The sequence below is a fragment of the Protopterus annectens genome, chromosome 6.part1 (assembly GCF_019279795.1).
Source record: "Protopterus annectens isolate FY-2018-M chromosome 6.part1, PAN1.0, whole genome shotgun sequence".
Classification (NCBI taxonomy): Eukaryota; Metazoa; Chordata; order Ceratodontiformes; family Protopteridae; genus Protopterus; species Protopterus annectens.
Window position 1 is genome coordinate 271273905 of NC_056738.1, and position 14617 is coordinate 271288521.

Genomic DNA, 14617 nt, shown 5'->3' on the forward strand with positions numbered 1-14617 from the left:
TCAGGCACTTCATTCCCATCACCTCTAGCTTCTTCAACTGTTCTGCCTTTACTGCCCAGGTTTCTATACCATACAGTAGTACTGGTCACACCACTGTCTCATACACCTTACTTTTCAGTTTCTTTGGCATTCTTCTGTCATAGACTACACCTGATACTCTATGCCAGTTGGCTGCAGCCCCTCTGTTTCTAGCTTTGACCTCTTCATTCATACTACCCTACTACTCCTCCGAGACACTTCAAGCTGTTTACCTGTTCCACTATCTTCTCTTCTATCTCTATTCTCAGCTTTTTCTGATTTCCCCAATTTGCTGCCATTACCACCATCTTATCTGTGCTTAGTTTCATCCCATATGCCTTCAGACTTGCTTTCCATTCTCCTATCATTTGCTGAAGTTCTAGCTCAGTCAGCCTGTACTGCCACATTGTCTGCATACAGCAGCTTTGTTGATCCATCCCCTACAACCTGTTTACTAATGTAGTCCATCACCAGTATGAACAGCAATGGGAGCAGAGCTGAACTCTGCTGTGCACCCACACCCACTGGGAACCCATCTGTGAGGCCGAACACTGTCTGTAATTGAGTCCTTGGGTCCTCATATATAGCCTGTACTAATTCTACCAATGTTTCTGGGACTTCAAACTGCTGCAATACTGCCCAGATCAGCTTTCTTGGGACCAAGTCATATGTTTTTTCCAAGTCTAGGAATGCCCAGTTGGACTCTCTCCTCATCTTTTGCTTCTTCTCAAGTATCTGTCTCAATGCAAACATCGGGTCAGCTGTGCTGCATCTTGATCTGAATCCAAACTGCTCATCTCCCATCTTACATTCTACTACTCTGCGTATCCATTTATCAATCACCCTCTCCAGAACTTTCATACAATGTGATAGGAGTTTGATGCCTCTATACTGCCCACAGTTGTAGATGTCCCCTTTGTTCTTGTACACTGGCATGAGTATGCTTAAGCTCCAGTTATCTGGGATACGCCTTTCTCTCCACACTTCTATTAGTACCCTCAGGAGCCATTTCTCCCCTATCTCACCCAGCATCTTTCTTATCTCCTGTGATCTTATCTGAGCCTGCTTCTTTCCCTGACTTCATCTTCCTTAGTGATGTTCTTAATTTTTCTAGAGTGGGCTCCTCTTCTTCATCATTGTCCACTGCTTAAAAAAACACTCTCCCTATTAGAGGGCCAAGCTGTAGCCTAACAGTCTCATATCTCACTTAAGACAGTTGTATTTTACTACTAAGGCCACATTTCAAGTCCATGATTGATGAAAAAGCCTTCTGCAAACCCAGCCCTGAAACCAGAGGACAAAATGAAATGAGTATATTCAAATCCAAATTAAATGAGCACTTTCAAGAAAAATGTGTTTGTACTTCCCTGGTACAGGTTGGCAATAATAAAACGTCAGTAACCTCTCAGCATATTCCATATAGTTCTGATCCCTTGTATGCACCTCCCTGCCTGCTTCAAATGAAAGTCCTAAGCTTTGTAGATGTTTAATTGCATAATTTTCTGATAAATATTGTAAATACATTTTTGGTAACATTGCTTCACTACTATGTACCATTTGACAATGATTATTGCTTGCATTGCACACATTTTCTTTATTCACAATGAAGGAATAACTATTGTTATAACTTTTAGCTTTGTTTTAACATCTGCACTTATACTTGGATCTGGTTGAACTCTATTCTTCTGTGTATTCTACTTGGCTATTAAATATTTTGTGTCTCAACTCTTCATGTAAGATTTCTATTTGTACTTGTATATTCCGTTTCTGTATTTCTGCTCTTCCGTGAGTATAGATCATTGCTGGAAAGGATCAACATACCAGCCTACTCACGTGGCAAATGAATTGCAGATAAAAATGAATAGCTTATGGGTCTTGTTGACTACAAATTGTGGTGATAAAAAATAGAGGACGTAAATTTTTGATTTTCCACTCATTTGACAGCAACTACTGATTCCTCCTGATTTTACAACTTTTCTAAAATTTTAATGTTTTTGCACAGTCCTAATACCAAAACTATAATACCCCACAATGTGGTTAGCAGTAATTCCATTGATCAAGCACCCTTCACAATTAGTTTTGAGATTTATTTTGTCCAAGGTGAGTTTCTTGCAATGTAAGTTTTTCTAGCTTTATTATTTTTAAATCATGATATAACTTAAACGTTTACCTGATTTCATGTAGTATTTACTTTCCAAGACATTATTTTAATTCATATCAACATTTTCTTTACCGAAATAAAATATCTAAACTTAATTGTGTACTTTGCTCTGAGCATTGATTTTATATCATGGTAAATCTAGAATTATATTATATCTGTTGATATAAAACTATATCTCTGAAGGATAAATGACAGGGTCAGCAAGAACCATATTAACCAAATCCCAAGGACAACAGAGCTATATACTAAATTGGCAGCAAAGCTTGTAGGAACAAAATAGGCAGGGAAAACGGGAAAAGAAAAAAGCATCCCACTAACAATTAAAATGGCTACACCCCCTTATACAGATTGCTCATGTGATTTAAAGCACAATCCTAATAAAAGCATAATTACTTAATTAGAAAAACATATCAAATCCTACTTAAACTATACTCCTGTTATATGTTCAAAATGTGGAATGCATCCACGCAAAATCAAAAAATGGCAGACAAACTACCCTGGTTCAAAATACAGCCCAAACAATACCTAAATCAGTCCTGGGCACAGTCATGGTCCTCTCTAGGATGACAGGTTCTCCTATGACCTCACACTCTAATCTTCTCAAAGCCCTCTACCTCCTTGTCCAAGGTAACACCCCCACCCCTTTTAAAACCTCTCTGAAACTAATTCACACCTTGAATATCACCTCCCCTTTCAGTCTCCTTCACCTTACCAACACACTTTCTCTCAAGTACTTTTTGACAATCTGTCACCTTATTTTATCTATGAAACGTCTACAATCAAGTTCTTATTTTACTATAAGTATAAGGATCTTGGCTATTTGTATAAAATCTGTTTACAGGTAACTACTTTCAAAATCAAGTGTAATGCATGCACTTGTGTTTTATCAATCTGTATAAAACGGATTCACTATACAATCTCGAAATACTGAAATGTCGAATTTCAGTATTTCGAGACTGAATAGTAGAAATCCCACATACCTGAAAACCCAAAACTGCAAATAGCACAGTCGTGACCATTCACACACACACACACGCACACACACACACACACACACACACACACACACACACACACACATACACCTACCTAACTACACTAAAACAAACATAACAATACACACAAACACAACATAACACACAAACACATCTACCCTACCTATAAGCAGGGGGCAAGCCCCCCCACACCCCCCTACTTAGACTCCGAGGTTGCATTAAACACACACACACACACACACACACACACTTAAATCCCTACCCAATACCTTTACACAAACACCACTTACCTGAAACCCCAGATAAATCCACAAACCGCACCACACGTCACGAACGCAACAGCACGATAGCGGATTCGACATTTCCACATAGTGCAGTTCCACATAACTGCACTTTCCACTATTCAGTCTCGATGTACTGAAATTGGACATTTCAGTACGTCGAGATTTTCTAGTGAATCCGTATAAAACACATTTTATCAACTCTGTATTTTACTGTAGCATGTGAATGTAAACATTATATTCTCTTTATAATTGTGCTGAAAATAATATTGTTCATAAAAATGAAATGTTAATTGCAAGTCTATGTAATGGAGCTGTTCTGCCCGGGCCTCCATTGAAAATGAGTTATACCACTCAGATTTTCCTGGTTCACAAAGAAAATAAACTCAATGTACACTGTTATTGTGAACTCCATATAATTAACTCTGTCAGTTTAAAAGTCCTTGAACACCCAGTAGAATAACATGCCTTAAAATTTCTGGGAATAATGTAGACCGTAAAGCCACAGCCTGCCTATGTCAGCTGCAGAGTAACTCTTAGTGTAAAATTCATTATCTAGTTGTAAGTTGTGATATTTTTTTTCCATCTTACCTAGTTGTGTTTCAAACAAATCTTCTGTGTGTCCCCTGTGCTCTACAGTGTAGTCCTGTAATTCTAAGCACCCAAAGCCCACCCCTGGGGTCAACGGGACATCCTCCAAGATGCAAACCAAATACTGAGGTCAGAGAACTTACCTGGCAACTTGATTTGGATGCAACAACACCCACTGGGCTAAATGACTGTATTTCAGTTAGCACCTTAAAAATGAGAGTTGCAAAGTTATAATGTACCTCAGTAACAGACTGAATTTTTAACTATGTCTCCTGTTGCAGAGGAGTTTCCAAAGGAGTTTTTATTACTATTATTTTACTTCAATTGCAGGCAATCTACAACATCATTTTTACTACTTATATTTCTCTGGTTAATATTTTAAACGATTATTAACTTGGTGCCTTTAATTTTCAATTACCGTGGATATCACATGACTGTTTCAATGTATAAATATGTGTGTGTTTGCACGCTGTACTCAGTTCTGAAGAAGTCCTTTACCTGGATGAAAGCACTAAACTGTTGAATAAAACTGAAAGTTGTTTCTACTAAGTCCTGCTTGTGGTCCCAGAATAACATTTTTTCTTTGGTTCTTTGCTCCTACAGTTAAACATTCTACTAATGTTTTGGCTCTTTGGTACAAAGTATGTTTTGCATAAAAGGTTGAGTCATACAGCGACCTCATGTTCATTCTCCTCATGCAGTATTATTTACAAACAATTGAAAATTCTTACTTCTATGTGGTAGCTTAAGGCAAGCAGTCAGTACTTAATGGACGTGTCAAACTTCTATATAAATAAGGAAATGTCTGACAGCAGGTTGTGAAGATTAGCAATTATTCAAAGTCTTTCTCCACTCAGGCCACCACCACAGGTCTGCAGCCCCCTGTCAGCAGTCTCCACTATTACATTTCCTAATTAGTCCCTATTCACCCTCTGAGGCCTAGCTGGTAGGACATAGGGATGTCAGAGATGTCCAAATTTGCAGGCAAAGCATTACTGGGAGTATTTTCTTACACACCCTTACCAGTTACTTATACTGGGCAATGCATCATGCAACACCAACACATACACATCACCATATAAATGTAAATTGTGAATGCTGCTAAAAATGACAGCAATTGAAGAAAAACAGACAAAAAGGAAAGCGCAAGCAGCAAATACGAGTGCAGTCAAAATCAACGCAATCGCAGGAAAGAACCAACTCACTACCCTTCATTTTAGGATAGAAGGATTGCAGGTCAACAAGATTTCTTACCAACTTAGTTTCCATAGAACAACACTTTAATAAAAAATTTAAAGCAAACAAGATTTTGCCTAGAACACTTTTATACTTGTCAAAATACATTACAATTTCAAAAAAGAAAGCCCTGCAGCTGAACATTTTGACATATGCCATTCCGTTGAACCTAATAATTTGCTGGTTTCAGTTTTACAAGATGTAAAAATTAAATGTATTGGGAGGGTTAAATTAAATAAATTTTATTTAAAAAGAAAGCTTGTGTATTAAAATTTTTAATATGCTCAAATCATGTGGTCTTAATAATGAATTGAGATGGACGTAATTAATTTTTTGATTGTTTTACTGATAATTATAGTTACAATTTAATGACTTTCGAAAGTGTTATATTTCATTCCCTCTGACAGCTTTCAGGATTTGCCAGAGTTTTGTTTTCATTAAAGCTGCTGTTCAGAGTTGTTGTTGATTGTTTAATTTTCTTTACTGTTCTTTAATAAATGTCATAAGATACACCCCATCGCGGGACCTAAAGCTCATCTGCAACATAAATAAGAGGTACAGGTATGTGTCTCAGAGAAGACCCCTTCTGTGGAACAGGCTTCCCACCCATGTGAAGCAGATCCTCACTGTACTTCTTCAAGTACAACTTGGATCAGTGGATGGAGGGATTCTAAATTTACCCCTGGGCTGCCACTCATGTCCCTTTTAGAAAGCAGAAATGTTTACATGCTGACTCACCTGTACCCCAATAAAATGAGAGGTATCAAAGCCTGTCAAATATATTTGGGAATCATGGCCAGGCTTAAAAAGGCCCATTAGGGTCATCACCCTAATAATTATCTATAAACCTGTGAACACTGATGAAACTAATACTTGATGCACCATCCAAAATTAGGAAGTCAGTCATCAAAGACAGTATCCAACCTCTCTCTCTGTCTCTTGCCAGCCATCTAACACTGGATACATGAAACGAAGCCAGGTATAATATTATCTATTTATGTCAGGACCAGCTACAATTGCCACCTGCACTTTTGTAACTCTCCTGCTCATATCTAACTTGATAAGGCCAATCTCAATGTAGAAAAACAATGAGTGACTGCATAAGCATCCACTCATGGCTACTCAAGCTAAATCAATGAATGGGTGTAGTTTTTTTTGGCAGTTTTTTCTCCCTGCTACCTGTCAATAATCAACCCTCTATTGTTTAACTGGGTTATTTACTTCCCTTTCACAGGGGATTGCAAGCCATCTGAGAGGGGCCATCACTTAGGCAGCTATCAGGGAGTTTTCTGCATTTAACTTTAAGCTCTCAGTGCATGCCTGGTAACATGCTCTAGGTTTTGACATGGAGTGGAGAGAGCGATGGCAAGTCACTCACACCCACAAGTGACATATCCCCTTAGGACTACCCTGCCACTCCCAGTAGAAGCCAGTGTTCCTCTGTGGTGTCCAGTCTGACCAGGAATTCTACCACAGGACTATGCACCCTGGACATGTCTCCATAACTCAACCTTAGGAGAGGCAAGCTGGCCTAACTGTATCACACATCACATCCACCCTAACAAGCACATGAGATTAAGCTTGGGTTTCCTAGGCTGTAGTCATGGCTTTATCCATGTACGCCAACCCAACTCGCTAAATGAGTGTAGTGTTATTATAAAGCAAAGGCTCCTTTGGCTACTTACTGACCTTCAGCCAGTGAAGTAAAACTTTCTGACTACATGTTGTGTTCACGGTTACTTCACTGTTGATGTTCCCAGCACCCACAGAGCTCTTACAGACCAAATTTATTCAGACAGTTCTATTTCTAACATTTGTCTTCCCTCAGCTCTGACATTTCCAGATATGTCAGCGTTAATGTGTAACACATTTTCAAACTAGTGACAGGAGTATAAAGGTCACTGCATATCGGCATGGAATAACTACAACTCGCACTTTAATCTTTAGGGGAAATAAATAATTATTTCTTCATTTTTCTGCTTAATATTTGAGCTGCCTAATCCTAAACATGGACTTCATGTAGCTACTTTTTTAGTAGCTTATACTACTAGAAAGTTTTTGTGTAGAATATTTATAAGACAACAGCCTACATTTGGTGCCTACGTACATAACTAGCTGTAGACATTCCCCAGAAATATGCAAAAATATGAAAACACTTTTGTTTAACAGTCTGATGCCACTACCTCCTAGACTCCAGGCCTGGAAACAAAAAGCTAGAAGTCATTCTAAGAATGATCCTAGAGTTATTAAGACTTTTAAAAATATGGATATTTATAACATTATAGCCTGTATATGTTTCATATACTTTCAGGAGGCAGTGTGCAGGTACATTTAAGACTTAAGTTATGTTACAATTGTTTTCCTATTAAAAGTTGCAACTGTTATAAACTTTTGGTGAACCTGCCCCTGTCAGCCCCACCTAAACGCCAAGTAAGGTGAGTGAAGCAGACATTTAAATAATAAGAAGAGAGCAAGCAAAAACACATCCCTGCACAATGTGTGCATGAGAGCATGGCTTAGAAAACAAAGGATTCGGACTAGTTCCCGTAAACAGAGCAACTTTTCATTTCCCATATTATTTTCAACATAAAGGGCCTCATTTGAACTATGTCCTGCCATATGTATTCATTAGGGAGTTGCAGCAGGAAAAATGTGCAGTTTCCAATGCAGAAACATACATACTTGGGGAAATATATTTCACAGAAAGCAACAGTGATAAGATACAGTGAATTACTGGGGTACTATCAGTGTTCAGAAGCATACTAGTATGGATATGTGTGTGTGTACGTCTGAAAAATATATATGTATGTACATGTATTATATCGTGTAATATATGTAACATGGAAAATTTCCCTTACACAGAAAATCTTAAATGTGACGAATAAACAAACTCAGAATATTTACTATGCCTTGCTCAAAGATCAATTACCCCATCAGACATGTCTGCCAGAACAAACACTTGATTCTTAATCAGCTTTTATTTTAGACAGCATTCATTTCAAAGACAGAAGATTATATAATGAGACAGAAAATTCAGACCTGGTTCTGTTTTATTATCATCATCATCACATCCTGATGCACATTCTAATACAGGCAAATCATTGTCACCTCCATTACCATTTTATGAAAACACAGCTTTGTTTTTGTCTTTCTTTCAGTTGTTCATTCAGGTTAATGTAAGCAGCTTTGTTCAGCAACCTGGAAAGTCTGTGTTATGTGTAACACTACAAACGTTACTGATCACTGTTTATTAGCCAGTATGGAGGTTGTGACATAACTTAAATCAATAAATTAAACCCATTATTTCAAGCCACATCTCAATGGAAGTAATAAAAGGAGAAACATCTATTCTAATAAAATACTACTATCTGCATAAAGCAAATACAATTTGACAATAAGTCTGGAGTGGATTATTTGTAAGGACTTCTATGTTGAAATGATTCTTGTCATTTACTTGCCTCTTGTAAAGAAAGTCAGTGTGAAATTCATCCATAAATCACTTACTGCATACAGGACATGCTCAGACAGTAACTTGAAATGGCACATTGTGATTGACTGACATATTTAGTCTTGAACTGTGATGTCATACAACCCCCCCCACACACACACACACACACTCACACACATATCCAGGTCACCTGAAGAATACAGCACATTAGCAGACAGATGCACCTATTACCTCACTTCTAACGCAACTGATGGCTTTATTCATGTGTTTGTGTTCATGTTTGCCCAATAGGTGGAATGGTCCAAAGACCAGTTGTAGCAACAGCCTGGGCCCAAGTCACAAGCAGTAAAACTCACAATAAATATTACAGCATGTTCACAACATTTTAGTGCAATGCACTCATTGCATTTTCACAGAGATTAGTTTTTGGATATTACAATAGTAAATAGACAAGTTTTTGATAGTTAAAAGACTCCATCAAAGTTCAGTTTAGGACCCATTATTACTCATATATTTTTTAAAGATCTACCATTATAGCTATCCCCCATCAACTGCATGTTATACATAAATGACATGGTTTTACTTCAACTGGCTTGTTCTTCAAAATTCTTCAACAGAAACTGGAGGCAATCTTCAATCTTCTCCAGAACTCTGCCACTGACCATGACTTTGAAACAAATAGTAACATTGATATTCTCATCCTTAGCAGCATTACATCACTGAATATCGGGAATGGCAGTGGGGAATGGATCGGACATAAAAGAAAACTCCTTACGGCTGCAAGTATGACATTGTGCTAGGATGCCTCAAGCTTCTCTCAGACAATGACAAAAAGAAGCAGATTAGGGTCTGTGGGGACACGAGTGACTTCTGGAGTTCAAGATTAAGGAGATGTGCCAGAGATAGTGAGTGATCTGCTGCATAGGGGCCAAAAAAAAAGTTTTAAATAAAGTAAAGAGATAGTGAGTGATCTGCTGCATAGGGGCCAAAAAAAAGTTTAAAAAAAGTAACAAATCCACATCCATGGTATTTGGATACACGTTCACTAAAAACAGTAGACCTGTTAGGTTTCACAGTAGTTGCAGTGAGTCATCAGAAATACCCAGGTTTAACATTGTATCAACACCTGTTCTTCACTTCTCACATAGACCAAGACAGTGGATAAAGCAATGAAATAATTAAAATTGGTTTACAGAAAGGTAAGTGCAATCAGCATACTTATGCATAAATTAGAATACTCTTTACCTCTAACAGAGCTTAGTGTCCCTTATAATACTTATGCATTAGAAACTGCCACTAACAAAATATGTACTTCCATAAGTCAATTTAAGCGTAGATAGCATTATTGCCTTACCCTTCACAAAAGTAAATCGACTACATATTGTAATGCATATCGCCCATGCCTTCCCTCTAAATTGCTCACCAGCAGTACCACATGATCCCTCAGATCTACCCTTCATTGTACTGCAATATAGTACTGCTCACCTACACTTTCCCAGGCTACCTCAGCTGTTTGCCTGGGGTACTCATACAAGCATGGGACTGGGGAAATTTTATGTGACTGTGGGTCTCTCCCCTACATGCTGTCTTTTATGCATGTATACATGTCTGCAGTATAATTTATGTACCTGTTAGAGTGCTGATATAGTGCTATCCTACCTGTGCTTTGTTACTTGTGATAAACATTGAGGAAGTCTGCTGTACAGCTTTCATGGATCACTTCATAGGGTTCCATCCTATGTCTCTCACCTCTTATAGGTTCATAGAAGGTTACTAGGTTAATGGCCCTAGAGCCCTTACAAGCCTAGTCACATTTATCCTGAGTTGCTCCAATTGTCAGTGGTTAGGTGAGTGAACTTCACAGAGATAAAGGTCTATGTTAGTTAATACCAACTTCCGCTGTCCAGGAGGGACATGGGCACCATTCCAGGAGTGAATTTGCAGTCACCTATCCATTAATCTGTGATGTGTTTGAAGAGGGTAAGGAAGGGGCTCTGTTTTACAAAACTGAAAGCATGTCCAGGGAAGTGGCAGTGTCTGGGAGATTTATCTATCTCTCCAGCATGACCTGTTCATGTCAGAAATTAGGTTAAGATCCCTGGTGCAAGTGACGATTTATCAATGTATAACATTTCCATTAGGGCCAGGTCAGAGACTGCCCTATAAGCCAGGCACAGGTCACCCCTTAGCAGCATGTAGGAGACAGAATACAGTGACATGGCTTTCAGTGTTTCTGCGTAAGACTTATTTTGTGTACCCTGTAATTTCTTGGTGAGAAACCCCTGTGGTCTCTCCAATTGTTGTAAGTGTCTGGTGAGGTACATTTAAAAGGGAGCACTGTACTCAATTACTGGTCTGATGAGGGCAGACTATAATGAAATTATAACATCTTTAGCTCTAGATGTGATTCCTTTATGTATAAAATGTGCCACTTAGAAAGATTTCTTACTATTGTGGATATGTGATGGTCAAAGTTCAGATCGCTATCAGCCTGAGTATTTAGATCACATACCACTAGGTCTACATTTATGGAGGTGTTGTTCATAATGTAATTAGCAGGTATTTCAGCTTTCCCAAAGGGAATAATAATGCATTTCTTTGCATTTAGCTTTAATCCATGGCTTTGGCACCAATTATTTGTCTGTATTAACCCTGCCTGCAGTATATTAACATTGCTGGGGAACTCAGTGATTGCTCCCAATTTGCAATCATCTGTGGACTTGGTCAGCCTGAGAAATAAATTCCAAACAATAAGGGGCCCTGCACAGAACCCTGTCAGTGAGACAGTTAACTATCTATCTGGTAATGTAGAGGTTCATTACCAATTGGAAGACTTTCTCTACAATACCTCCATGGGGGATGGTGTTAAATGCCTTCACTAGGTCAAGATAACCAGTATGCACTATCTTTCCCTCGTGCAGCACCTTGGTGACTTTCTTGAAGAAATCAACCATGTTTAACAGACATGATCTACAGTACCTTTAATGAATCCGAACTGGGTTGGGTCCAGAGTTTGGAGATTACCTATGTGTTTGTTAATAAGGTCCATAAGGATTCCCTCAATGACACTGCAGATGAGGTTAGTCAAGGTTATGGACCTGTCATTCTCAGAGTTCATTGATGGTCCCCTTTTTGCAGAGGGATTACTGTTGCCCTCCATTCTGCCATAACATAGCCAGTTAAGTGGGTCTGCTAGCTCATATTTTAAGTTGTTTAAAAGGGAACCCACAATGTTGTCTGGTCCCACTGATGCTGTGTTTTTGTCCCTGGAGAGCACTGATATGACCTGCTCTCTTGAGATAATAGGCTGAGGAATGGTGGCAGGTGTACTTTGGGGGATGACTGGAGGGGACAGGGGATGAAGTTTGCTCCAAATCTGTCAGCTAGCAGGTTGGCTATTATGTCCAGTTGAGTATAGGTGGTGCCACCCACAACCAGCTCAGTACATAGTTGGGTATTCTCTTTTAGATTTCAGACACAGTTAAAGAACACTTTGTGGTTATCCTCAGCTAGGATTCTATTGTTACTTCACAATTAGCTTTGGATGCCTTGACAAGATCTCAAATCTGTTTTGTTTAAGTTACAGAAGGATTTCTTCCTCTGCTGAGCCAGCTCCCTCTTGTTCTTGGACGTTGGCTTCTTTCTTATGTTGTATAGCTTGTTTATAACATGGGGTCCATCAGGATGCCTTGTGTTTTTGGCAAGACCTAGTTTTAATCTGGTCAGGAATAGCCGATCCTGTACAACTGCTTAAATGGTTATACAGGGCATTGATGTACACCTCTGCATAGGAGTCCATGTTATCTTTGTTCGAGTGGCCTTTGAAACTTCTTATATGGGAGGTGTAGCCAAAATAGTGAGCAGTTAACAGGACTGTTTATTTTAGCTCTGCTTCATTTTAACATTTCTGACAGAATTTTTACTTAAAAAAAAAAACAAATAGAATGTTTGAAAACTTGATGGATTTATAGTTGAACATCTGCTAAAGATTTACTACAAAAAATGACAGGTCTGAAACTGTTTGCTTTTTCCTGCAAAGAAAACCAGAAAGAACTAATTGTCTCTGAATGAGCCACTCTCAGCCCAGTGTACAAGACAGTACTATGAAAAAAGACATACAGTCTACACTAAGTAACATCAGTGAGCTATCTGTAAAGACAGATCAATTAGAAAGCAAAATGGACAATTTTAAAGATGAATGTAAAAAACAAGATGCAGTGCTGAGTGATTCTCAAACAACAATCACTACAAATCTTGAGTATAGAAGAGGCAATGACTGATTTTCGTGGAAGATTACCTGAAAATGAGAATAACATTGAATTTCTTCTGAAGCAACACAACTTATTCCTGGATAAAATAGAAGACTTTGAGAACAGATCTAGAAGGAATAACATCAGGATTTATGGGATTCCTGGAAAAGAAGAGGGAAGGCAGTATGATTCAATTCCTTAAAACCTAGCTGCCTAAAACTTTGAATCTGCCTGAAGCTTTTTCCTTTGGAATCAAAATGGCACATAGATCACTTTCTAATTCATCTTTAAAACAATACCTTCACCAAGGTCAGTGATCGTAAGAGTTTTATCTAGTCAGTATAAGGATTTAGTCTTAAAAGATACATGGACTAATTATCCAGTCAAAATTGACAGACATACTATAAGATTTGACAATGACTATTCTAGATTACTGATGTCCAACAGAAAAGCATGTGTGCCACCTGTTAAAAGCTTAAAGAAAAACAATATTAAAGCACACATCTTGTTTCCAGCAAAAATAAGGATTCACATTATAGAAGGAAAGAAGTTTTTAATACCTTGGAAGATGCAATGAACTTTATATAGAAAAATAACATCCTAGCAAACATAGAAGAAATAAACTTGTTTGAAGAGAAATGTAACAAGAGATGGCTGGTTTAATAAAGGACAAAAACAGTAAAAACTGAAGGACCAATGAAAATCATTGTATTTCATGATTATAAAATCTTATTAATTTAAATAAGTGCTTGGATGCTTATGAATAGGTGCTGCATATTACTTTTTATAAGGTAAGTCATTTATTTATTTATTTCCCTACTTCAAAATGGTTACTAGTTCCCTTTTTAAAATGTTAGAGTTTGATTCTTTTAGCTATATATGAAATTAAAGCCATTTATTTTTTACTTAGAATTTAAAATGTTAAATTATTCATCTTATTAAAAGTTAATCGTTATTATGATGAAATGTATGTTAGGTGGCACACTTTCTGATATCTTGGCGTAGTTGAGTAATGTGTTTATTTATTTTATTTAACATTTGTTAACCAAGAAAGCCCAGATGGGAAAGAGCCCATTTTCAGCAGAAGCCCAGGGAGAAACACTCCAGACATATGTCTTTAGAATGGGGGAGAAAACAAGAGCACCCAGAGGAAACCCACACAAATGTAGGGAGGACATGCAGACTCCACACAGAAGATAACCAAGTAGAGACTCGAACTAGGGAACCTCTTACTTTGAGGCAACAATGCTGACCACTGCAGCACTACACCAGAGTGTATTATTAAGTACTAATAAATTAATGTACTATTACATATAGTACAAGAAGCAACAAATGACACTAAAGAGGCATGTTAAGTTACATTCTAGGTTCTTAAAATGGTCCAGTAGTGTGCTTCTGATATATACATGACATGCAGTAGCACATAGGAAAGACATGCTATGTTATAAACAAAGTGCAAAAAAATAGATTTTTACTTCTGTAACAGTTAATATTGGAATTATATCAAATAATTAGAGTAACACTCCACACTTTCACAAGTTAAACCTTGATCACACATAACTGTCATTCTTTTAATGCCACATTATATGCTATACTACCTTTAAAAATGACAGTCTTCATTATATTAAACATCTCCT

The 14617-nt window shown here is 37.8% G+C and overlaps 1 protein-coding gene across 2 annotated transcripts in view; it reads right to left on the reverse strand.

Annotated features, from left to right (window-relative positions):
* Positions 1–14617, reverse strand: part of RAMP1 (receptor activity modifying protein 1) — an 841435-nt gene that overhangs the window by 642265 nt on the left and 184553 nt on the right. Inside the window, exon 1 of one of the 2 annotated variants that reach the window (XM_044075698.1) lies at positions 13028–13061. The exons of the other annotated variant lie outside the window; for it this stretch is intronic. Coding sequence (XP_043931633.1) covers positions 13028–13046 — 19 coding nt within the window. The 5' untranslated portion in view covers positions 13047–13061. Of the gene's footprint in view, positions 1–13027; positions 13062–14617 lie in introns of those variants that run through there. 2 annotated transcript variants of the gene reach the window in all.